The sequence below is a fragment of the Apis florea genome, unplaced genomic scaffold (genome assembly GCF_048593485.1).
Source record: "Apis florea isolate Af1SG1 unplaced genomic scaffold, ASM4859348v1 contig_2201_pilon, whole genome shotgun sequence".
Classification (NCBI taxonomy): Eukaryota; Metazoa; Arthropoda; class Insecta; order Hymenoptera; family Apidae; genus Apis; species Apis florea.
In genome coordinates, this window is record NW_028256542.1 from 136,807 (window position 1) to 164,706 (window position 27,900).

The 27,900-nt window shown below is 21.3% G+C and overlaps 4 protein-coding genes across 9 annotated transcripts; 2 read left to right on the top strand and 2 right to left on the bottom strand.

The window, feature by feature from the left end:
- Positions 1-35: 35 nt before the first annotated feature.
- Pex12 (peroxisomal biogenesis factor 12) lies at positions 36-2,114 on the top strand. The gene is made up of 6 exons (XM_012484999.3): positions 36-468; positions 883-991; positions 1,077-1,273; positions 1,341-1,709; positions 1,779-1,864; positions 1,945-2,114. The coding sequence occupies exons 1-6, from the start codon at positions 349-351 to the stop codon at positions 2,054-2,056; spliced, it is 993 nt and encodes a 330-aa protein (XP_012340453.1). The 5' UTR covers positions 36-348; the 3' UTR covers positions 2,057-2,114.
- Mer (ezrin/radixin/moesin family protein merlin) lies at positions 1,898-8,527 on the bottom strand. Of its 5 annotated transcripts, none has more exons than XM_012484911.3 (10): positions 8,390-8,527; positions 7,240-7,346; positions 7,026-7,155; positions 6,746-6,951; positions 6,447-6,674; positions 6,162-6,371; positions 5,953-6,059; positions 5,260-5,389; positions 4,848-5,183; positions 1,898-4,764 (listed from the first exon to the last, which is right to left on the bottom strand). In XM_012484911.3, coding segments are annotated over exons 1-10 (1,833 nt in total). In that variant the 5' UTR covers positions 8,391-8,527; the 3' UTR covers positions 1,898-4,386. The 5 variants fall into 5 exon arrangements, with proteins under 5 accessions (XP_012340365.2, XP_086773425.1, XP_086773424.1 ...); XM_086917299.1 differs by lacking the exon at positions 8,390-8,527 and adding an exon at positions 7,498-7,760; XM_086917298.1 differs by having other exon boundaries at positions 5,953-6,371.
- Echs1 (Enoyl-CoA hydratase, short chain 1) lies at positions 8,390-11,773 on the top strand. Its single transcript, XM_003692520.4, has 7 exons — positions 8,390-8,623; positions 10,311-10,520; positions 10,633-10,757; positions 10,946-11,150; positions 11,225-11,344; positions 11,420-11,487; positions 11,565-11,773. The coding sequence occupies exons 1-7, from the start codon at positions 8,533-8,535 to the stop codon at positions 11,628-11,630; spliced, it is 885 nt and encodes a 294-aa protein (XP_003692568.1). The 5' UTR covers positions 8,390-8,532; the 3' UTR covers positions 11,631-11,773.
- On the bottom strand, positions 11,761-27,497 carry LOC100868407 (uncharacterized). 2 transcript variants are annotated; one of them, XM_086917304.1, is made up of 3 exons: positions 27,361-27,497; positions 13,646-14,151; positions 11,761-13,163 (listed from the first exon to the last, which is right to left on the bottom strand). In XM_086917304.1, exons 2-3 carry the CDS (start codon positions 14,109-14,111, stop codon positions 12,973-12,975), a joined length of 657 nt encoding a protein of 218 aa, XP_086773430.1. In that variant the 5' UTR covers positions 14,112-14,151; positions 27,361-27,497; the 3' UTR covers positions 11,761-12,972. The 2 variants fall into 2 exon arrangements, with proteins under 2 accessions (XP_086773430.1, XP_031771594.1); XM_031915734.2 differs by having other exon boundaries at positions 27,237-27,431.
- Positions 27,498-27,900: the final 403 nt, after the last annotated feature.

Consider the following 27,900-nt stretch of genomic DNA (forward strand, 5'->3'; position numbering starts at 1 on the left):
TATATTATTAACATTTTTAGATTATTACTACTTACTTATGTATTTATATTCATATTTGTGTTTATAATATTTTTTTATTTCATATTTTAAATACAAGTTTAATATATACATTGAATCAATGAAATAAATCATAATTTATAATCAATTGTTAAATATATTTTATTCTTATTATTATGTTTTGAAATTATTTTTATAATTATTAATTTAAATAATAGTAAATAAATTTGAATTTCTAATAAATTTTATGATGATTTTAAATATTAAAGATTTATTCATGAAATTTATATGAGTTATTATATAAATAAAAAAGTGAACAAAATATATAGTATATAGAAAAGAAAATTGAAAATGGCCGAAAAAGGAGCACATTTAACTGGAACTACATTTATAAGACCTTCTATTTTTGAAATTATAGCACAAGAATCGTTAGCGCATACTGTAGAACCGGTTTTTACAAAATTTTTATCGGTAGGTTAATATCAGATTTATACTAATTTATACGATATATATGTTAGTTAATTATAAAAACCTTTATATATTTTTACTTTTATTTAATAATTCGTTAATAAATTCTATTTAATCAAATTATTAAAATTAACTTATAAGATAAAATATCATTTTTTATTATATATTATAATTATAATATATATAATTATAATAGCTATTATAATTATTATAATTCCTTAAAATTAGTTAAAAATTTAATTAAAAATTTATTATAAAATTTACTATGAATCCTTATATTATAAAAATGGAATATTTATGTAATAAAATAATGAATACTTAATTAAAAAATAATTTATTTTTATTTTTTATCAAATATAATTTATTTTTTTATTATTAAAAATATTTAATTTTGTAAATACTTGTATAAACTTTTAGTTCATTGTATCATTTAACATTGAAAGATATGGACATCTTCTTAGATGGACAGATGAAGGTTATTTAATTTTTAATACAATTCTTCAACAGTATTATTTAACTAAATATTGTAAGTAATTTTTATTTGTCTATATAAATTTAAAAAATTTACAAATATTATTTATTTATAAATATTTTAAATGTATTGATTTTAGCTGCATCATTTTCTGAAACATTTTATAGTTTAAAACGCATAACTATAGTAAACTCAAAAATTAAATGTGAACTATCAAATAAGCAAAAAAAACTTTCATTAATGTTAACAGTTTTATTTCCTTATATAAAAATTAAACTTTCTCAACTAGTGGAAAAATATAAACTTGAAGAAGTTGATGATTGTGTTCTAAAGTCGGTAATTATACTCAATTTTTTTTTTTAATTTATATTTTTTATAATAACATTTAAAATTATTTTTTTAGAAATGGCAAAAATTTTATCGTAATTGCATCATCAAAGGAAATGCAATAATTTTCATGATATATGAATTTATGGTACTATATAATTATGTTCTTTATATTTCTGGAAAATCAGCATATACTTCTCTACTCTTGAGACTTTTGTCTATAACTTTAACATATGCAGAACCAAAACCGATACTTAGTATTTCAGATCTTTTAAAGAAAATTAGAACAAACTCCTTTGGTATTAGTGATGGTATAGATATATTTCAAAGAATGATGACTACATCTTTTGAATTTGGAGCATTTTTTCTTCAATTCTTGTCTTGGTGGACTCAAGAACATTATTCAACTAATTTATTATCATTACCTATTCCATCACCTCCAAAAGTAAAAAAATAAATTTTTTATGTAACTAAATTTTTTTTAAATTCAAAATCTATAAAATATTCATTTTAGATTCCAGAAATAGCAAAACAATACAAAGGAATATGTCCAATCTGCTATAAAGCATTTAGAATACATACAGTACTTTCAGTGTCTGGGTATGTGTATTATAGAAAATAATATTACAAAAATTAGAAAATTGAATTCAATTATAATTCATAAATATTTCATTTTACAGTTATGCATTCTGTTATCAATGCATTCTTCCTGTGATACGTACAAACAAAAAGTGCCCAGTGACAAACTATCCTGCTAAGGAAGATGATTTAATACGTTTATATTTAGACTAAATAATAATGTGCATATTTTACTATATAAGTTGTAAATAAAATTATTGTTATTTTTAAATTTATTTTTATGATTATTATAAAACAAAAAATTAATTTTAACATAAATTTAGAAATATTTATACATTCATTATTTTGTGACAGAATTTTCAGTATCAATGATAATTTCGCGAGAAAAAGTGATATAGAATAAAATAATTGAATAATTACATTAATGAATAATATTTACAGGTACGTTTCATTATATGAATAGAAAAATACTGATTTTAATCAAAGGAATTTTTTTTAGCATCAATACATTCATGTACTTGAATCACAGACAATGGTGCCAAAAGTTCCAGTAAATCGTTTTTTGCACTACTTTTGATAAAATATCTTAAAGAATGTAATATATTTCAATACTGAATATTCGACACTCTATATAAAATCTAAGAATAAAAATAGTTCGCAAAATATAAGAATATTACTTAAGAAATAATATTAACCTTAAATATTTATCCTTTTCTATACCTTCATATTATTTTAAATAATCAGTGCTCAAGTAATTGTATAAACTTGTTAACTATATAATTTAATTCAAAATTTTCCAAACTTAAATTTTTTTTCTTTTTATCTGATTGATTTTATCAGTATTATCTATTTACATTTGGAACATTTTTTAATTATTATGGCACATTTTAAGAAGAATTTCATATAATGTTAATATAGAGTAAATCCAAAATTTTTAAGCTTTTTTTATATTTTTTTTATTACTAAATTTATGTAATTATTAGTAAAAATTTCATCTTATAAATTAATAAAGAAAAATTTAAGGAAATAGGTTTATATATACTTTAATATAAAAATTAAAATCAATTTTTTATATATCATATATATTTATTTCTACACTATTAGTAAATATACTATATTTTAAAATATTTGGAAAATCTTATTTAATTGAGTACTTGAACACTGACTTTTCTACTATGTTGATAGGAACATTTTCAAAGGCCACATTTAATGCTCAAAGATTCTATGTCACCATCTATTAATGCTCTAGTCTAATCAAACTAATATAGTAATTATGTTAGTTACATTTTATAGCATTATAGCAAAAATCAATAATTTTCTTCATATTTACATAAATTATGTAAAAAATTTTATACTCATACATTGGGTTTCAATTTTTTAATTTTGTTATAATATATATTATTTTAAAATTATTTATATATTTAGTATTCAATAGAAAAACTACTTTTATATAACTGTAAAAAATTCTTTTTATAATAATAAATTACATAATAATAAATAATTCTTTATTTTATAATTTCGAAATTTTAATCAATGTATGAATGCATGTGATATTTTTAATCATTATTAAATATTTATAATTTATTTTTAATTATTTTAAAAATTTTTTTTATATTTATAATAGATACGTTTTAAATTATTCAAATTAAATAGATTATTAAAAACACTTCAGTATTATAGTTTAATAATAATCATGCATGAAAATATAGTTTTAAATTTTAATTATCAATAAACATAATAATCTAATTTTGTTTTTCTACGAATGGAGAATTTAGTTATCATTTTTCATTTCATTGTCCATTTTTATAAATTATTTGACTAGACTATAGCTTTAATGAAATTTTTTCTTTTTTGAGAATTTTTTGTCTAATCACACAATATAAAGGATATATAATACAATTTATTATAGGCACATTCAATCACGATTTTAAGAGAGTTTAAGAATATTCATATATATAATTGTATCTAAACGCATTATGTTATTACTAGTTTTTTATAATTGAAATATTATTATAATTCCAATTCCTATCAAAATATGAACATTAAGAAATGCTTTTTGGGCATTGTAATGTTTATATAAAAAAAGATAATTTGTTTTAAAATTTTTATGCATTAAAAAAATATTTACGATTTTACAAATTACTTATTTCTACAAGAATTAATATCTAATGATTCTATTAATAATTTTGATTTTTTTTATATTTACTTTGTGCAATTAAATGTTAAATTTTACTAATTATCTTACTGAAACATTCAAAATTAAAAATTAACAAAACAGACAAAAATACATAGAATAAAAACAACATAGGTTCAAAAGACAATTTACTGTATGAGTATGATTTACTAATTATATTGATATCGCAAATATTGGGATATTAATAAAACTAATACTAATATACAACAAAAAGCGTACGTTTTAGTATTCTAGAACGTATACATACGTACGTATTTATGAGATTCAGATTCATCAGATTTATTTCATTGTATATTCAACTTCTCTCCATAGAGTTTGTCAATTTTTTGATCTCTTAGGAATACATCAACTATAATTCTTCAAAGAATGCAACTCTGGCTTTGGTGGATCCAGATTTTACTTTCTTTAATGTACTATACTTATTCTCACCGAGTCGCACTTGTTCTTCGTGTAATTGGTCCAATTCGCACTGTTTTTCTCCAACTTTCATAACTTCAATTTCTGTGCGCAATTCTCTAAGTTGTTCCTGTAAATGTTTACTTTTTTCCCAGTAATCAACTCTTTCTTTCTCAATTTCTAAAGATAATTGATCGACATCTCCATCGGCAATCAGATCGTAAGAAGTGAGATCAGTTGGCAAAGGTTCTGTATCCAATTGTAATGTTTGAAGATCTGCTTGCAAATCTGATGGAAGTACTTGCGTCGATGGAAATATGTTTGGCACGGGCTAAAAATATAAATATTAAATATATTTAATTATAATTATCTACACTTAATTATACTTATTATTTTTATAATTCAGATGCTTACAGTTATAGTTGCAGTATAAGCATTTCTACTAAGAAATTCTAGTAATTTTTCTTTTGCTTCCTTTTCAGCAATACGTGCACGTAATAGTTCATCTTTTAATTTTTCTGCTTCAGCAGCTCTTCGTTCAGATTCTTGTACCAGTCTTTCTGTCAACAATTCTGCTTCTCTAGTTTTTCGTTCAAGATGAACTTTTTCCTCTTCTGTCTTCATATTGTTCAATCGTATACGTGTAATTTCTTGTTCCGCTTCTGAAGCCTTCTGACTTAATAGCATTGCTTCCTCTTCGGCTACACGACTTTTCTCAGCTAATAGATCTGCAGTTTCCTCAGATCTTCTCTATAATTAATTGAATATTTTTGTGACGATTTTTAGTTATAATAAATATAGAATTTTATTATTTATATTTTCTTACAAGTGCTTCATTTGCTAAACGAATTTCTTCTTGATATTGTAAAAGTCGTTGTTCCATAGCAGCCTTTTCCCTTTCTGCTGTTTCTCTGAGTTGCTTTTCTCGTGCCAATTTATTTCTTTCAATTTGTCTCCTAATAAAATAATATTATTGAAGTGAAAAAAATTGCACAATATTATGAAAGCACTAATTTGATTGATATAATAATAATTACTTATCTATTAAAAATGTCTTTGTGAAAAAGTACATTTTATATGATTTCCTTGAAGTAAAGGTGTTCCTTTTTTAAGTGTTTAAATAAGTATACTAACCTGATTAAACATTTATTTAATTATTTTTAGATTTCAGTTCCTATAAAATAATATAAAACAACAACAAAAAAAAAAAAGAAAAAGAAACATAAATATATTAGGATATTGTTATAATAAAATGGATATAAACTTTTCATGCATATAATTATTGAAAATTTTTTATAATTTATTAAATCAATATTTAAAATTTATTTTTCATTTTTAAATATTAGTAAAGCATTTGATTTTATAAGCTCCATTCAAATTAAAAAAATTTAATTAATTATAAAATATAAAATTAATTCATAAAAGAAAATAATGTTTATATATTGTATTGGAAATATTTGAGAAAACAAAGAAAATTCAAGCATTTTTAAAATATATATGCATATATATAAAAATCTACCTTGATTTTTCTTCTTTGGCTTGTGCTTTCATTTGCTGCACTTCCATGGAATCAGGTTTGCGTCTCCTCATAAACAGATCGTGGTTGCCAATACACAGGTCCAGAATCTTAACAAATAATATGTGAGCAGCTTTGTCATTGTTTTGTTCGTCGAACCCTAAAGCTATCAAACCCTTCACCCAGCTGCCAACATCTGACTGTTTTTTTACCAGTTTATTCATCCTAACTTTCTGCGAGAAGAACACGAAGTTCGGCGATGTTTTCTCCACTGGCTTTATTACGAACTTCTTGTCATCAAAACTGATATGTCGTATCTCCGACCATGTGAATGTTGTTTTCGGCGCCAATTTGTTCTCCTTTTCATAAATATTTAATCCCAAGGCTGTGACTCCCAACCAAAGATCAGTCTCTTTTTTATTCTAATAATTAATATCATTCAATAAAAATGTTTTTAATTACAAAAGATATTTTTTATACACATGAAAACTACTTACACTAATAGGAAAATAATTTACACCATACATATCAAGATCTTGAGCAATTTTCAGATATTCCATTTCTGCTTCATCTCTAGACATCCCACGATGATCAGCATACCAAATTTTTATTCTATCCTCCCACATTTCAGGTGTCATCTGATATTGATCAATAACTCTTTGTGGCAATAAATCTTCGCTAGCAAGCATTCCTGGACGATATGAAACTTCATCATAGTCTCCATACTAAAATATTTAAAACATAGATAAATATATATAAAAATAAATATTATTTTTCTAAAAAAAGTTATAATTACTTTTGCTTGTACTGCATAAGAAGCTAATAATACAGATGCTTCTGGTGGACAATAAATATCCATCGAAAGAATAGCTTGTTTCACTTGTAGAAAAAATAAATGTTGAGTTACTTCCTGCACTAATTCTTCAGCAACATCTTCTGGATAAAACTTTGCCAAAAACATGAAAGGTGTTGTAGGTTGTTGAGAAATACATTGATCTTGTACTAAAATAGAAGTATAATATTATTAGAACATAATTTTATTTTTATAAAATTATACAAATTATTTAATAATTTACCTTTTTTATCTAATTTTAACCAAGATATAAATCCTTTAGCATCTTCATACTGAAGTCCAAAATACCATGTTTCTCTTAATCCTATTGTACGACAAACTAAATCGAAAAGATCTCTTCCTGTTGATCTCCACTATAAATCCATTTAAAATAAATATTTATATATAAATATTTAATAGCAGAATAAATAAAACAAATAATGCAATAAGAAACTAACCTCTAAACTAAATTCCAATTCAGCATCCAATGTACAGACTTTAACAGGAAAAGATTTTCCAGATTTTTTCCTTCGAAATGGTGGCATTTTACTCCTCATTATATTCACTCAATATGATAAAGGAAAAGATGATCAATAAAAAAAAAATGAAAGAAAAAAAAGAAAGCATCTAAGTTATACTGTGAAACTTAATTAGGCATTAAATTTTTTTGTTTTATTCAAATAATGTAGAAAAAATTAAATAATAGATAATCTTACCTACGCATTCGTAACATATTGACGAAATACATTGAAAATAGTAATAATAATTCAACTAATTAAATTCATGTAAAATAAAATAATAATTTTAAACATAACTTTTCTTGTTAAAATACATTATATGTTATTGTTTTCAAATTTTTTTTTGAAAAAAAAAATTGAATTACTTTCAACATATAAATTAATTTTTCTGTGTTTCGAAACAGTTTATTTCACCAATTTTAGTCAACTCAAATAACTTCTTTCAAGACAAAGACTATACTAATAATCTAGACTAACATTCTAACATTTTTCGATAATTCGAAATCTGCAATATCAATAAATAAATCAAAAATATTATTTCTGTTTCAATTTGTGATGGGATTTAAATTTCATGCTTTATATTCTTACATTAATAAAATATCCAAAATATCAAAAATATTAATCATAATAAAATAAATCAGAAATTTTATTATATATTTTGTTTCATCAAAATAAATTTTATTCAATTAGATTATTTAAATTTTTTATAATATAAACTAATTAATTACAATTGTGATTATTTTTATATCATTTAATTTATAGATATTAATTGTGATTAAATTTATTAGAATAATTTTTTTTATTAAAAACTCTCTTATGAATAGTTTTCATAATTAGCGGTAAAGAATATGCATGGAAATACAACTAATCAAATTTAAACACTATTAAATGCTTTTTTTAATTAATTTATAACGCAGATTCCCGTTGTTTAAATTATGCTTACATTATTTATTATTTTTACATTTTTAGATTTATTTATATGATATAATATTATATTGTTGTAAATTATACATATTAATTATATTAAATTATAATAAATTATGTAAGTAAATTATGTAATTTAATAAATTAAATAGATTAAAAAACTTACTAGGGTTCAAATATTTGTCGATACATCACTGCTATTTGTGACTGATAAGTTTCTTCATTTTCTTGTAAGTTATAATCTCGTATCTTGTTCATTTGATTTTCGAAGAACGTACATATTTTTATTAATATTAAAATTTTGCAAATATGACAATTCTACGCATTGGACAAATCCTTGTCAAACAATTGCAGATTGGTCAAAAACCACAGTATTTTGTATCCAATATGAAATATTGTTGTAAGTATAATACTACTTTTTTAGAAATGAAAATCACAAGTGAAATTTACTTTTAAAATTAGATACAAATATATATTTAATGTTGTAAAACTTTTATATAATATTTTAGAATAGTTTTTGAGATATATATATATATATATCAGTTTAAAGTTTTATATAAGAAACTAATACTACGTAATTTCAATTATACTGAATGGTCTAAATTAAAATTCTTTCAATTTTTATAGTAAGATAAATTCAAATAATTTTTCTATTTAATATATTGTAAAAAATTTTTTTTAAAATCATTTTTTTTTAGATTATTGATTTTTTTTAGTATATAAGTATATAAGTATATAGTAGTATAGTATATTTAGTATATAAATATTTTTTTTCAAAATCATCAATGTTGTAAAAAATCAAGAATGTTATATATTTACTCTCTCCATATATAATATATAAATATATAATAATATATTATAAATATATTAATTCCATACTTAATTTTAATTTTTAAAAGTTAAAAATCATTTTAAGGTCATATCGGTTACATATTTTACGTATTTAATATCAGCCATATGATGCAATAAAAAAAATGATCTTCAAAAAATAATCTTTGAAAAAATATACTTTGCAATGTATTCATTTCTTGATTCATTCAAATTAATATATAAAAAGATATTTTTATAGCACCACAATTGAAAGAAATATTTAAGTGAACCATCTTATATATAAAATTTTTTTTCATCGTATTATAATGATATGATGAAAGCCGTTATCAATTACTTACACATGTTCATTGCATGTGGTTTTACTTATGTAATTTCTTAAAGTACAAACAAAAATATAAAACTATTAATAAGTATTTATAATTTATATATTTATATATTTATTAAAGAATAAGATATATTCTATATCTTTTATTCTTATTAAATTATATGCACATATATCGTATAATTCGCACATTTGTTTAATATATACACTACTATATTGATATTTGATGGAGGAAAACACGGGAAAAAATATATATAATAAAATATATAATAAAAATTATATTTAATAGACAATAAACGTCGATGAAATTTAATAATCTTGATATGATATAAAGATAAGTAAAAAATTTTCAAAAATTTTATTTTTAAATATTAAATCTTGATTTAGTATGTATATTATTATTAACGGATAAATATATATAATATATGCTAAGTTTACAATAAATATATTTCTTCTTTTTATCTTGCTATATATAATTTTTTAATGTTTCTCGTATAAATCAAATTATTAATTATATTTATATTCCATTCATAAAATTTAAATTATTAATAATTTTAAAAAATATATAGAAAGAAAATTATTATAAAATTTGAAAAAATCGTGATTGAAAAATTTATGTATTTTTTTTTTAAATATATATATATATTTAATATTTTTTTATTTTTTTATTTTAATTATTTTTAAATATATATTTGTAACCCTTGTAAAAGATAATAGTTAGATAATAGTTTAGTTATTCCTAAAAAATATATATGTATGAATTTGTGTTATACGAAATTAAAGATTACTGAAAATAAGGGATAAAATTATTCTAATTAATAGAATATTTATTTATAACTATTTTATTTTAGTAATTATGATAAATATTCATTCATAATTTTTTTATATGATTTTTAATAATTTATAAAAAATAAAAATATTTATAAATTTGTAGCCTATGTTCCACAAAATTATGAATTCATTAAAGTGGAAACTGCTGGAGAAAAAAAAAATATTGGTTTGATTACTTTAAACAGACCAAAAGCTTTAAATGCTCTTTGTGAAAAATTGATAACTGAATTAAATGATGCTATGTTAAAATTTGATACTAATGATAATATCGGAGCTATAATAGTTACAGGCAGTGAAAAAGCATTTGCAGCTGGTAAAATATAAATTTTTAATGATCATAATTTAATAATCATTGTCAATTTATATATTTCAATTTAATAATTAAATTTATAATTTTCATTTATTTTTTTTAATTTTTTATTTAGGGGCTGACATTAAAGAAATGAAGAACAATACTTATGCATATAATATTAGAAATAAGTTTCTTAATAATTGGAATTATATTTCTAGAATATCAAAACCAGTAATTGCTGCTGTAAATGGATATGCTGTAAGTTAGTATAATCTACAAGAAAGTGAAGAAAATTTGAAAAATTTTAACAATGTGTTAATATTTTACTTTATATTGATATATTATTAAATTTAATTATCCTATATTAGCATTATTTATGAATGCGAAAATTTTTTAAATTTTGTTTTATAAAAAATTCCTTGTTAAAGAATATAAATTTATATTAGTTAGGTGGAGGTTGTGAATTAGCAATGATGTGTGACATTATTTATGCTGGAGATACAGCAAAGTTTGGTCAACCTGAAATCACTATTGGTACTATACCTGGTGCAGGTGGTACTCAAAGATTAACTAGAATAATTGGCAAGAGCAAAGCAATGGAAATGGTATTAACAGGCGAGCAAATCAATGCTGAGGAGGCAGAAAAAAATGGTGGATTAAATTATTAAAAAGATAAAAATATATGTACAATACATATAAAAATATTATTTTATTTTTAATTGCAGGTTTGGTTAGTAAAATTTTTCCAGCAAACAAACTTGTTGCTGAAGCAATTAAATTGGGTGAAAAAATTGCTTCTCATTCTCAATTAATTGTTGCCATGGCAAAAGAATCTGTTAATATTGGTAATTATTGAAATTTTTTAATATCTATATTATCTGTTATTTTTGAAATTCTTTATATTATATTTTTCTTTATAGCTTATGAAACTACTTTAGAGGAGGGACTTCATTTTGAAAAAAAAATATTCCATGGTACATTTGCAACTGTAAGAATCTTTTTAAGAATAAAAGTAATAAATAAGTTTTTATGAATAAAAATCAAACTTTATAATTCAAATTTTAGGAAGATAGAAAGGAAGGGATGACAGCATTCATTGAGAAAAGATTACCTAAATTCAAAAATCAATGAAAGATACTATGTATATTTTTAATATACAATTAAATAGTTATTTTTATATCATTTTATATATTTTTTATATTTGTTATTAAAAAAGAATATATTTTATTAAATATTTTTTTACAAAAAAATAGAAACGAAATAATGCTTGTAAAGAATTTTTATTTAATCACTACCTTTACATCTAATATTATAATTCTTGAATATAATACATATAATTAAAGATTCATATCAGGTAAATGTAATTCTTATGAATTTCTTATAAATGCTATTGATGTCATAAAAGATATTCAAGAACAATAGGAACAATAAGATTTTACACCAATATCGTATATAATGAATATCAAACTTCATAATAATGTATATTTCATTTGTTTTATTAAAATTGAAAATCCTTTATAATTTTATATTCAGATTTTCTTAGAGAATCGAAACTATTTTTATAGTATAATTTTATAGTATTATTTTAGAGTATAAAATAATGTTTTCATTTTCATTACATTTTTAAAAAATAATCATAAAAATTTTTTGTTCTTATTTGTATTTTCTTTGTTTCAAAAAAATAATTTCATTATTATTAAAATAAATATTTTGTATACAATAAGTATATTTGATCAACTTTACAAAAAAATAATAGTATAAAATTGGAACAAGTTATTTAAGAATATTTTATATATCGATCCTCTTGCAAAACCTGTTTGACTAGCTAATACTAACAATATACATGATGAAAGAATTGTGCATATTTATTATTTTCACCTGGTTTTTCTCATTTAAATTATAAAATAAAATAAAAAAAAATTATCTACTTTTACATGCTAAATATTTTCGCTGTATTTCTTAATTATTTTATTATTACTTTAAGTACATCAAAAGAAGTTTTATATAAGATTGTAAGATCAAGAAGTTAAGGATCTCAGAGTAATTTTATATATATTATTTGTAAATATTAATGTAAATCACTATTTACAAATATTTTTATACAAAAATTTAGTCAAAAAGTATTTCGAAGAAGAAATTCTAAAAATATTATTGTGATATGTAAAAATATGACTTTTTATTTATTTATTTTCATTATTTTATAATCTTTTTTATTTTCATTATTTTGTAAAAAAATTTCTCTGAGAATCTAAAATTTTTTGCAAGTTATTGGTCCTGTATTTTTAAAATTAGATTTAGAAACTCTGAGATCCGTTAAAAAAAAGTTAGGAAAAGTGCTCACTCGAGATAATTCGGTTTTTTCTTTCATATATATCATATCACAGTTGCAAGCTCTGCTCAAATAACTAAGTTGATATTGTTACGAAACGGAAATTAAGTTGATAATCATCGACTGAAGGTTTATATAGAGCATTTATCGCTTATTACGATTTTTCATAGTAAAACGTCTCCAGAAATTGCCGCTCTTCTTCGATGGCGGTGCAACCGGAATATCATAAGGATAACTAGATTCATCATCTGTATCTTGTGTGTTAGGAGTCTCCCTTATAGGAGAACCACCATGTCCAGAATCTCTATCTCCATCTCCAGAATTTTTTTCAAGACCTAGAATAAATTGATAATCACTTTTAAATATATAATTTAGAGGTAAAATATAAATATATCAATTGTAATTATCTAACTTAAGAAATATTTAATAAATATTTGAAGAGATATACATAATAAATATTAATACTGAATTTTCAAATGATAATTAAAAAAGTTTTATAAAAAAATAAAAATTATAAATATTATATATTAGCATTAAACTTAATATTAAATATAAATTATAATTTTATTAATAAAATTTCAAATAAAACAAAATTTTAAGTAATTTAATAAGAATTAATGTTGTGTTTATACAATATTAATATATATAATTTTCGTTATTATAGAATATTATATTTTAATATTAAGTTATTAATATAAAAGAAATTTTTGACTGTATTTGCTTCATAATTTTTTTTTTTTTAGATTCTTTTATAAACTTCAAAGAAATTAATATATTATTTATATTAAAATTTATAAAAAAATTGAAAAAATCTTACTATCTCCAGCACGTAACATATCTAAGAATGTATTCTCTGTATTTCCACGTGTACGACCTTGTTTTTGTGATGGTGTCCCAAAACTCAGACTCTGAATATTGATTTCTGCCTTAAGTTGTTCTGGTGGTATATCATCTACCCGGAACTCATTTGGATCCTCGACAAACGCTTGCTGCAAATCACGCATAATCTTTTTACGAATAGTTTTTTTCATAGATAAATGTCTTTCCAAATGTTTCACATCGGTTTCCGTTAAAGTTTTGCTATTATCACGACGTCGTGATTTCTTTTTCTTGCTGTTCTTAGGACTTTCCTCTTCACCAGAAGTTGAACCGATGGATACGGCACTGTCATGTCCTGGTGCTTTTTCTTCGACTTGAAAACGCGTATTCTCCCATTTGTTACCAAATCCAAAGATATCTCGAAGATGGGGAATATTTCTATCAGCTGTTTGTTGTCTTGCCATTATTCTTATTTAAAATTTGAGAAATCGTGTAATTATTAATCTGGAAAAAATTTTTCGATATTCAAATATAGTATATCTAATTAATACTATACAAAATATATAAATATGATATAAAATAATTATTTAAATATTGTTTTGCATAATACTGAAAAATATATTTATTTAATTATTACATAATATTATTAATATATATATATAATTATAATTATGTATTACACTTAAATTTATCTAGTTTGAAAATAAAAATTGAGTAAAACAAGAGTTCAAAATAAGAATTATATGTATTAAACAAGAATGATTTGCATATCATAATCTGTTGCTGATAACAATTTAATGGAATACTAAACTGGATTATCAAAGTATCTATTTTTTTTATGAAGTTTTAGTGTGATATATTATTCTTACTAATAATGCAAATCATATATAATGTTAAGCATGCATATGTTTTCATGATATTTAAAATCATAAATGAAGAAATCCGAGTTGAATCGGATTCTTCGCAATAGTTACTCAAGATGAAAGAAGAAAAACTGATTTATAAAGATTCATTATTGCAATGTAAGTCGACAATATAAATCTTATTCATATGAATATTTTTTTATTCATTTTTTTTTTATTTTGATAAATTATTGATTCAATTGATATAATTTTCACTATGTAAACAAAGTATATAAATATCGAATAAAATTCTTCAAAAAAAACAATAATTTTTTAAAAATAAAATTTTAACTATTAAAAATATTAATATTGCATCAAATTTTAGAATTCAAAAAAATTATATTACTGCATCGACAACTGACAAATTGACAAGATTCTCAAGCAAATACAGATACATATACATATATAAATTTTTGCAATATAAATGAATATCATATTTAAAATACCTAAATGCAAAGCATACGAAATCGGATCACGGTTTTATAGCAAAATATCTAAGAATGATAGATGTAAAATGAACAAATTATTAAAACAAATTATTAAAAAGAGCATTAATAAAAAGACACTCAGTGTTCAGTAATATTTATATGATTTAGCTCGATTCAAGAATCGATAATGTAAAGTTTCGCCTATATTTCTCTTGGCGCGTTTTCCATGTCATGAGAAATTTTATTTATATCCAGAGAGTTCTTTTTCTATTGCACGAAGAGCTATAATTGGGAGCAAGCATGTTTATAATTATATTCTAAATATGGGTGTATGTTTTGTATATTTTTCAATTGTATATTTTTCAATTTTTAGATTCAGAAACAAATCGAATATAAAAATATTAACTTTTTTTAGACAAACATTTTTTCATGTTCTATGGATAAAATTCATCGATTTTCAGGTAAGAAAATTTTGATAATTTGAATTATATATTTTTTAAAATATATTTTATGGAATAGGTTAATTTTATATATGAGATATAAAACTTTTGCTAAATTTTAAGAATAATTTATTTGAATTTAATTTAGTTTAAATATTGATAATGTTTTAATATTGTATTATGATAATATAGAATATTGAACTCACACGATAAATTTAAGAATATGAATCAAATTATTACGACAGAATTATTCTAATATATAGAATTATATATAGAAAATATATAGAATTATTCAGTCTATATATTTTATGGATAATAATAATATAAATTTAATGGATAATAATAAAATTTTTCAAACGATACATAGATCTGTCTTAATTTTGTCATTAGTAGCATGCTATATTCTTCTATTCTTTAATTACTTCAAAAAATCGACACGAAAAATATGGCTTATAAAAAATTATATCATATAATTCATTATATGAGTTGAACGACAACTGGATTGTATAATTGAATAGGGAACAATATTACATATAATATAAGAGAAAGATCCATAGAAAGATTTCTGATATGTTAATAAAGAAATAATAGAAAGTTTGTACAAAATATAAGAATATTATTTTCCATAAACGAAAATAAAGAATAAGTCTTTTTTCTGAAAAAGTTTCATTTTTTGCTTTATTTTCTGGTTCATTTTCGATTTATTTTTTTGTGAAAAATAATATTCTATTTAATTTAGTTTAGTATTTAACATAATAAAATATTATAAGGAAGAATAAGATATATAAAGATAATTTATTAATTAAAAATAAAAGTTAAATAATTATGGAACAGAATAATTTTGATAAAAATTGGATACGATACAATATTTTATAAAATTTGACATATAATATTAAATTAAAAAAAGTTTAAGCAATATTATGAAATTTATAAATGACATGGTAATTAAAAAACTTACAATTAACGAGAAAACCTGACACGATTATGAAGTATATTTCGATCGAAGTATATTATGAAAAATATATCATGATTATACGAATTGTTTTAAATTAATATCTTTGATAATATATGTTCGCGGTTAATAGTTGTTTTTGGAACTTATTTCTTTTTCTTATATTTTCTGAATATTGCTTGATTTCTAAATCAACCACTATTTAGTACATTTTTATTATTTTTTATAATTAATTTTATTTATGTACTATGGCATTATTACATTATTCTAATTACTATATTAGAATAATAGAAATTTTCATTATAATTATCGCAATAAATTATTATAATACATGAATCTTATTTACAATTGAACAATAAAATAGAATTTAAAACATATAAAATATTAATAATAAAATGTAATATAAAGAATATAATATAAAATAAATATAATATATAAATATAATAAATAAAAATTTTTCAGATTTAATTAATAATGATGAATAGTAGTGTAGGCAATAAGAATAGATAATAGTTTTTTATTTTAAAGTAAAATGGCTAAGAGTACAAGCAGAGAATAGATTAGCGTACGAAATAATTAGCCGCAATATACCGTCGATGATAAGCCTTCATGCATGAGATCGAAGATCGAACAAGACAGGAGGAATAGCATACGATTGATTCGTTATATAGTCTAGTCGAAAGTTCGAACGAGGTCCTGCTTTAATATTTCCGTTATTGCGCGCACGAATATCGAGGTTAGACCTTTCACACAGCTAAGTAATAATACAGAAAGTGATCATTCCTCTCCTAGTTAGTTCATAGATAGGGATTTTAACAAGTTTTTATTCAATTAATGTTTTACTGATTATGCAAATGATGTTATTTCATTAAATTAATTTTTGTTGTTGTTTAATGTTTTAAATTTAATATTAATAAAAATCTAATAGATCATAAAAGAGTTATTTTATAATTGAAAAACAATATTTTTTAAATCTTTTAAAGTGGAGAATAAAATAAAAAAAATATAAAAATATTTAATATGAATAATTTGAAAATATATCAAGATTTTTAATAGAATTAAATTATAGAAATAATAATTAGTGTAATTTAGAAAAATTAAAATAATTAGATTAAATAATACTTATATCAAATAATATTAAATATTAAAGATAATATTAAATTAATAATATAATAAATATCATTTGAACATAGAAGTGATTTCATTAGATTTTAATGATGTTTTTTTTCACTTGATTTGAAATTTCATTTAAAAAAACTAATTAATTAACTAATATAATAATATAATATAATAATCTTTAAAATTCTCACTTCAAAATTATATTTAAATTTTAATCTTATAATTAAACTGTCCAGAGAATGTGATAAATAGTCACATATATACTGTTGCACTGTAATTTATTCATTTTTACATAAACATATTGCGAGCAACAATGAAAAATTCTCAAAAATAGAATGAACTGAAAAAGAATGAACATTCAAACGCGTTATAAACTATCCGTTCAAGCTTATGGTCGCGGAACAACTAAACGTTGATTCAATCAAAAAGGACTTTCTCTTTGAAATCCAGCCAGCCCTCTCAAACTAACTATCCACAGTTCACCTACGCCCTTCAACTCTGAATCATGATTAAATTGATCCTATGTGGATAATATAATTCTTAAATAGAATGTAATTCTTTATTAATAGAAAAACAAAATTTCTTTATGATCACCTAGAAATTAAATATTAACATGGTTATTTGTATGTTTAAAATAAATCGTAATTTAAAAAGAATTTAATTTATAAAAATTCTATATAAAAGAAAAATAAATAAATAATTTAAATATTTTTCAGATTAATATGAATATTAAATAATTTGAAAAAATTATATAAGCGTTTAGTATAAAGCCTCATATATGTTTTTTGATGAAATCATTATCATATAATATATTTTTAAATTGAAAAATTCAAAAGAAAGAAATATAAAAAGAATAACCAAGGAAGAATAATTTGAATTAATTTTGCATGTCAATATAAGAAACCGCGCAAAGTTTACTATTATAGTTCATTGAACGAAGAACGACAAGGAAGACGAAAAGAAGTCGGCGCTTACATAAATGCGCTTTCATTTGTTTTTTAAATATGCAATTCGATCCTGATTCAGTATGGAATGTTCTATTAATTTATTGCGATTTGACTGACTGATAATCAACAAATAGAAATTTGATTTTTTATTTAAAAAAATTAAATATTTATTATTATTTAAATTAAAAAAATTCAATGTTTATTTAATCAAGAAAAAATATTGAAAAATATTGAAAAGAGATTGAATATTTAAAAAAATTAAGTGTATAAAAATTTGAAATTTAAAAAATTCAAAAATTTTCAAATTTGGAAAGTTAAAAACTTTTTATTTTATAAATTTGAAAATTTCTTAATTTTAAGTGATTTCAAATTTTGAGTTTTTGAATATTTAAAAATTGAAATATCATTTTAATTAATATTCATTCTTAAACATTAGTGAATGAAAATTAATACTGGAAGATAAAGATGATAAAAATATAATCTTGACAAGTTTTATCGAATCTCAATTGTTCATTTCCATTGACATAATTTCTTTATTTTGTTTGTTCTATAATTACTCTGAGATGAAAAACGAATCTTTTTCCTTCCTCTACATAAATACTTGTAACTATATTTATTTAGAGACCATTACATCATTTTTCTTATTTTCTTGTTTTTATAGTTTTCCATTTAATTTTTTTAGACTGTAGATAGTCACGAATATAAATTGTATGTTGTTATATTGATGAAATTAGAAATTAATCTTTAATTTTAATTAATCTAATTAATCTTTTTATACATAAAATTTAAAAGAGATTTAAAAAAAAATAACTAATAATTAAAAATTAAAATATATTAGAATTATTTTAAATGATAAATAATTTAATTTTATATAGTATTATATTTAAATACAACATATTTAAATTATAATTAATTTATAATAATTTAAATATCAATAGTACTATTATAAAAAGTAATCCAATTATAATTATTGATCAACAAAAATCTTGATAATTGAAACGAGATTTAATATTAAGATACTACATAGCAAGTAATTACCTTTAACTTAAAAATAGTATTATATTTTCAACAAATAGAAGAAGGCCAAAGAAAATGAAATTTTCTTAACAAAATTAACAAAGAAAATTGTGCTTATTGGAATCATATCTATTCTTAATCAATATTCTATTTTCATACTTCTATTTATTATTTTCTTATATTTCTCGATGTGAAGTCATCAAGGCGAAAGTGACATCATATTCTGATCACAAACCAGTTTTCACTGAGTTTAATACCGGTTCTCTACGGTAGAACTCTGGAGAATATCAACACAGTTGTCAGGTGAGGTTTTAGCCTCGAAAGGTTCATAGCTATCTCGATTCTTTAAATTCAGATAAATCTTAAAAATTGAAAAAAAAATCTCTATATAAAATGAATATCGAATTCACCTGTAATTTTGAACAAGTTTTTTCTTAAAAAAATTAATTGGTCAAAAATAATTAATTGATAAAAATAAACTTAATCATTGAAAATACATTATTTATTATATATAATATAATTTGAAATCTAGAAAAAATCAAAATTTGTTCATTAAAAATCTTTTCATTAAAAAATTGAATCATTAATAGGATAATGATAGGACGTAAAAAAAATAACGTGACCGAACACGTGAGAGACAATATAAGGCGATTTATGTGCACGCTACACCAAGCAGAAACTTAGTTTCTATTACATAAGAGGTAGCTGACCGCGGTCCTCCTTTATTTTTTTTTTTTTCACATCTGTTATTGGATCAATATAATAAATATCTAAATTCTAAATTAATTCTAAATTAATGAAATTTTTTAAATTTTTATCATTTAAAATTAAAAAATTATTTAATTTTTGACAAAAAAAAAAAGAATATAAAATGTATATAATTATGATACATTACAATATAAAATTTTTAATTAAAATCAATTTTTTGATAAATTTCAGCCTTGAATGAACATAAGATAGCTATGAAGTATTGATACAAGATTCGGAATAGAGAAGAAAATCAATAATGTATTAAAATTCTAATATCAATATTTTGATGAAGTTCAAAATTTAAATGGATTTAAAAAAAACTCTTTTATTCTTTACTTATAAGAGATTCGACTTAACAATATCTCAATTCATAAAATTCATATGAATTTTAAAACAATGAATCTTTTTGAACTTAAACTTTTCAAAATAAAGTTTATGCATATTAATTATCAAAATCCAAAAGAATTGATAAATCAGTTTTGTAACTGTGTTTATTAATTATTTTTTTATTTTATATATGTCATAAATTGTCTGTCATGAGATTAGCTATTACATCATAATTGTCATGCTCATACAATTGATCTAACTTTTTTACATTTCTTTTTGGAATTAAAGAATCAAGATATCAAGATAGCATAAATATTATATTCCATCGAAAAACTTGTCATTTACTAAAGAAAATGTACTATATAAAATTAACAAATAACAGAATATGATATTACATTAACAGAAGATGTATTTCTATCCTTTCTATTTCTATTATAATGATATATTTTTTCATATTTCATGTTTTATTATTTTTTTTTCTTAATTTTTTTTTAATAATTTGATGGTAACATACATTAATTTTTTATATTATGATTTAATTATTTTGATCGATCATATGTTTAATAAAGTTAAAATGAATAATCAAGAAGAGAAAACCAAGATGTCATTATTTTTGAAAGGAAGTTTCGTGATGATTTCCTGTTTATCATAATATTGCTTAAGAAACGGAAATAAAGTTGAAAAACCATCTATTCAGGCAATGAAATTTTTTCTGATGCAAGAACATTGCAACACAATCATTAACTATAAAATATATGTGGGAGTGTTTGCATTATTTTTCTTTAATTTTTCTATTTAAACTTTCCTCTACAATTTGTTAAATTTTAATAATAATATTGCAAAACAGAACATGAATTACTATCTTGTTCCACACTGGATAATATTTTTAAAGTTATTATTTTTTTAAACTTATTTATTAATATTGTAATATTGTAATTAAATTATTATATTGTAAACTTTTTAAACTATTATTTCATCTAGATTTATTTTTTATTTTAATTTCATATTATTATTTTTACTTTATTTATTAGTTTCTTTTAAATATTTTTTTTAGAAAAAGAAATTTTAATTGTTTTTAATATAAATAAAATTTCTTTTGAATTATTTTTTTTTAAAGAATTTTTATTAAAGAAAGTTTCGTACGAGTTGTTTTAATAATGTAGAAATATTGATAAATATTCTATAATTTCTTTTAATTTTTTGAAAACTTCAAACAATAAAAAATTCAAATAATTTATTTATATATAAAAAATTAATTTTATATGCATTTTATTGAATTAATCTTTGATAATCAATAAACCAATACTTCCGGTTTTGATAATCAATATACTTTGCTTTTTATTTTTACATTATATATTTTATGCAGTTAACTGTTAACTATACGGTTATTATATTACAATTTTAATCAAAATAAACTTTTTAAAAGATTTTAACAAAAGCTAGAATATTTGAGTTAAAAAGAATTAGATATTTGTTTACTCGAATATTCTCATGAAATTCAATTCTTCAATTGAAAAAAAACATATTGATTCAGTAGTTCGAGAAATCAAACGTTCGCACGTGTTTGTATCTTTTTCTTTCTTTGTAAATATTGGATATTGTATGTTGGATGCTGTGCGAAACCGTTATGCAACCTGCAATGTGTAAAACGGTCTTTAAGTACTCAGATTCCCGTTGCCTTGTCCTCATATTTTAACATTTGAAAAATGGCTATAGAAAATCATAAGCTATAAATCTAATTATAATATAATATGTATCATATAAAATTTTTACTATATATTTTATATATAATATACTATATAAAATAATTTTTTTTTTAATTTTTTTTAATTTTTGAAAATTAAAAACAATGTAAATGATAATTTATTAATGAAATAAAAATTATAAAAATTATTTTTTAATAAAATAAAATATATAGGAATAAAATTTTTGATGATATTTTATCAATATGAAATATTGATAAAGTATTTATTCTCAACGATTAAATGAATCATAAAGGAACATTAATAATTTAATTTACTTCGTATTTTTTTTATATTCATTTTTCAAATTTACACGATCAAATTTTCAATTCAAGAAGTTGAGATTTTGAAGTTATACTTCTTTGATATCAAATAACATTTAAATGATTAGAATGAGAAGTATTATTTATATGAAAATTCATATTTTTTATGTTACATAAACTGTTTTATTATTATCATTATTATTATTTATTTTATTTATTATTATAGTCTGTATTTATAAACTCGCTTAATTATTTTAATAATTAATAATTAAATAAATGAATTATTTTAATACTTAAAATACAATTTCTTAAATTGTAGATATAATAGTTACTGATTTTAATATATTGTATTTTTGTTGATTCTATAATTTTAAAAATAAAAAAAGAAATTTTTTTATTTTCAATTTTAAAAATATACTTTATAATATTAATTTTCAAATTCTTTCAATATTAAAATATATTAAAAAATATATAATCTCTTTTTGTTGTTTTATCTCTTTTAATTGTTTTTTTCATTTTGAATTTTTTTTTTAATTTTTTTTTCTGTTTAACAAATTCCCATTATTTCTGTTTCTTTTTATATCTTCATTTTATTTATAGCTGATAGCTTCTATATTTATATCTTGTTTCCCGTTGGAATCGTTTTCATCACAAAAAAGGATAGAAAGCTGTGATGCGATTTACAACCAAGTTTAAAACTTTCGGATGTGTATCGCTTTCACACTTGCCTTTAAAGATTGTTATTATAACCTTCAAAAAAAGAGTCTAACACTCATTATTTTTTCAGGCTCTTTGCATCGAAAATTAGATGCAAATTAGAGTCAGAAGAGATTATCTTATATTACATAAGATATGCATTAAAAACCATGTTTATTTTTATATAAAAAAAATTCAAACTTTTTTTCTGAACGATAATAGAAATAAAGTGATCTTTGGAAAAGATTTCTTGATTTCCAAGGTGATTCAATACAAAAGCAAAAAGAAAAGAAAAAAACTATCTGACGAATCCTCATATAGAAAAAATACTCGTGGATTTGAAAAGAAGCTAATTAACTTTTGATTATTGGAATTGGAAAAGAAAAAAAATTAACATAAGATTATTTTCTATTATTATAAAATGTTCTTAGACTGTCATGTCTTAGTAAAAAAAAAATATAAATATGAAGATAAAATTCTATGACATAAGAAAGATTCAGTGATGAGCAGAAAAAAATAATTAATAAAGAGAATTCATTTTCGAATTTGTCATCATTTCCAGGTGCTTTAACGAGAATTTTTTTATTTAAAATAAACTTCTCATTTATATGGCTTTAGATTGTTTTAAGTAATTAGATTGTTATGAGTAAAATAATTTTAACGATGATATTATCGATCTATGATCATTGATGATTTTTCATTTATTTTTCATCCTTGAGAAGCCATCATTAAATATCTCATATTATGTGACATTAATTTATTTCCGGTTACTTATTTAAAAAAGAAATATTTTGAAGTTTTTCATTTATAAAATTAATTTAATTTTGTTCTTAAAATTTATTATATCATTTTCTTATGGATTTTGATTAAATATTATAGTAGTGAAGATTGTGAATAATTTTTTTTATATGTATAAATGATGATCGATCGATGATATAATAAAAATCATTAAATCCAGTAGCATTATACATCGATAAATTAAATTATTATATATTTTATATATTATAAGAGAACTATAAGAATACTATAAAAAAACTTTTATTTTTTTAATAATTCTATTTTCCAAATAACTTTTCATACAACACTTCACTTTATTATTTATTTATTATATTTATTTTATGTCTCATTTTACTATGAATCTTTTGTTATCTAATTATACACATATATTTTTAGCGAATTGTAGCAAGGAACAAACTTTTCTCATATGATACAGTTTGTAGCAGCGTAAGAAATTACGAAATAACTAAGCCGATTGCCCAAGATGTTCTGTGTCCGGGAGTTTCTCTTTGTTCCACTTGCTGACTTCAGGATAATCAGCTATCCTTGCCTTTATACATATATACATATGTATATACGTTCTTATTTCAAGTTGTAATTATACGATTTTTTCTACCGTATTCTGTGTTGCCAATTCATTTAGATTGGATTATGTTTTTCTTCGTGAAATTTCATGTAACAACCGTATAATTTCCAATAATCATTGTTTCTTTAACATATTAACATCTTGTAATTATCTTTAATAATCATTATCAATTTTTAATTTTAATTTATTCAATATTAATTTATGAAATATTAAATAATCAATATATTATATCTTGTATTAAATTATAGTATCTTATATTGGAATTTTTGAATGATTTATTATATTATAAAAATAGGAATGAATATTGTTATTAAAAAATAAATTTAATGACGCCTACGTGCTTTCATTTTATCAATGATAGCAGACATCAATCATGATGAATTTTTAAATGCATGATATCAATCAATATTGTTATTAAAAATAATTATAGCTTAAAACATAAAAGGTCATAGACGGAGGATCAATCAGGTATTCTTAATGGAAAGCTAATCACTAAACCGTAAGTTGTGCATATTATAAACTTCAAGCTATATCTTATTTGTGCTCTTGATCACTTGATGAATATTTTAAATTTTCTATCAATGAAATGACATTTACCATGAGAATCTGACATATAACATTATCACGGGATCATTGAATTATTATTCAGATATAAAATCGGTGATAAAAATAATTATAGAAATTTTTAAAAACACTGAGGTGTCTTTAAAGGTCAATTATAAAGGATTATTATTGATGATTAATTATCGATCTAATCAATGACCTTTGCATTATTTAAATTTAAATTTTTTTATAGTGCAAAGAATTACATATAGTGAAATAAATAATCCATTTAACTTATTTATTTTCTTCTTTTAAAGTCTTTAAAAAGTTAATTTTGAAAGTAAAGCAAATTGGACCGAATTATATAGTAAAGGATCTCTTTGAATTTCCCCTAAAGCAAATTGATCTTCAACAATAGCTGGAAGTCGACGGAATGTGCGTGTACTTTTTTCAGGTCAGAGTTCATGCTCGGTTGAATTTCAAGCAGAAAGAAAAAAGAAAAGAGATAACTATCTATGCATCGAACAACATAAAAACTTAAATTTCAGCAACAATTAATAACTTCTAATAACTTTTCATATTTAAAATGTTTCAAATGCAGTTTATGTTTAAATATTATAATAATCTTAAAATAATGCAATAATGATAAAAATAACTATAAAAATAATTAATCGAAATGTGTGATCGTTATAATTGAATAATTATTAATTAATAATGTAAATATTTCAGAATTATTTAAAAGATTCTTATAAAGTTATTAATCAATTAAAATTGTAAAGACATATTTTTAATAATTCTGTTATTTTTATAGAGAGAAATGAAAAAAGTTTTTCGTTTTGTCTGGATTCAGCATTTCTGGATTCAACATTAAAGTCAACTTCCTATTCCATTCGATTATTCCCGCCAAGAATTCTTGTTCTATTTCACACGAGTGACAGACAGCATCAAGAGATATATTAAGGTCAAATGGAAACGGATATTAGAAAATATAAGAATTGAGATTTCCGCATCACAACGATGATCAATAGTTTCAAACTCTCAAAAACTCTCGAATCGATAAAGCGACATCATTCAAGCGACCTCGATTTCATCAAGGATAAGGTCTCGAAGTAGATTCCAGGAGAACTTTAGATTACTTTCGCCATTTTAAATGCGTTCAAATTTCTAATAAGATATTCCACCGTTTTGTATTCAACGTGATTGACGCCGACAGAGAAATTCATGGGAACAACATGAACTCATATTGCTCTTGCTACAAATCACGATTTCGTGATTATCTGGTAAGTTTAAACACTATTCGAGTATGTGTTTTATTATTTATTGTGTTTTTTTTATTATTATTAGTTTTTAATCAATGTTTATATAAGATAATACTTATAAATGCTTTATACAAGATAAAATAGATAAAAATTTATTTTGCAAAAAATTTGAACTTTAGAAATTTGAAGCTTAAAAACTTAGAAACTGAGGATTTGATAATATAATAGTTTAACAATTTAAGAATTTTTAATTTAAATATTTGAAAATTTTTAATTTTTAATTTAAATAACTTAGAATTTAATTTGAAATTTAAAAATTTAAAAAACCAAATGCTTAAAAAAATCTCAAAATTTGGAATTTCCTTGTTTAACATATAAATTTTTTTTAACAGAAAAGTACATTAATTAATTTGATATTCCTTAAATATGATTACATAACTAGGAAGATAAATTATCCGTTAATCAATTTATTAATGAGAATTAATTGAATGATTGATAAAATAAGAATTAAAATTGCATAATTTCAATAACTAATTCATTGAACCTTGACACAATATATGCATGTGGTTTTGCTTTCCAGGTGTAACAAGGTGCATGTATATTTAATAAGGTAAGAATCGTGGCGCGCCGTTAGAACCAGACACTTGCTGATGTCATCTATTCAAATATTCGAATGATAGTAATGGCTAAGGGAATAAATAATATATATGTGTGTATAAAAGATATATCAAATATTTTTATAAATATTCACAATATCTATTTATAAATTAAGAGAATTATTATTTTAATCTAAATTTTAAACAAATAAAAAATTCTTCAATATAAAATTTATTACACTCACCGGAAATATTTTTTGGACTTAAATTCTTTTAAAAGAAAGAAATATTTTCAATCTTGAAATGATTTTACAATCACTATCAAAATTTACAAACGTAAATACGAATCGATTCAGAATAGCCACTTACACGTAATCCATGATTGCGAGCGTACAAGGGCTCGTTTGAGACTGGAGAATGCAGCGAACAGCACGTCAATGAAAGAACGGCATTACCACCGCTCTCTCATTCGACCATCTCCTGCACGTGCGCGTGCAACACGCACGCGTACACACTGTTCGTAAATGTGGATAGAGTTGCTAAAGTGCGTAGAGTTTGCTAGTTTGTCCTTTTTCCAGACTCTTTTCAACATGATATAAAAGTATCGATTCGGCTAAATTTTTTAGTGTTTTTGTGGAAACTAAATTTTCGTTTTGATTCTTACAAAATAAATTTTTAAATTTATAATTAATGACTGATATTAATTTAGAATTTTATTGATAATAATGGAAATTTTGTACGATATATATTGGTAAATTTTATATATGATAAGTTTATGATAGATTCTTAAATTAAATTTTATTTTATTATACAAAATAGCAATTTTCAATTTTATAATTAATTATAAAATATAAAATAATAATAATTATATTATCTTAATTTTTATATACATATATACATTCAATGTAA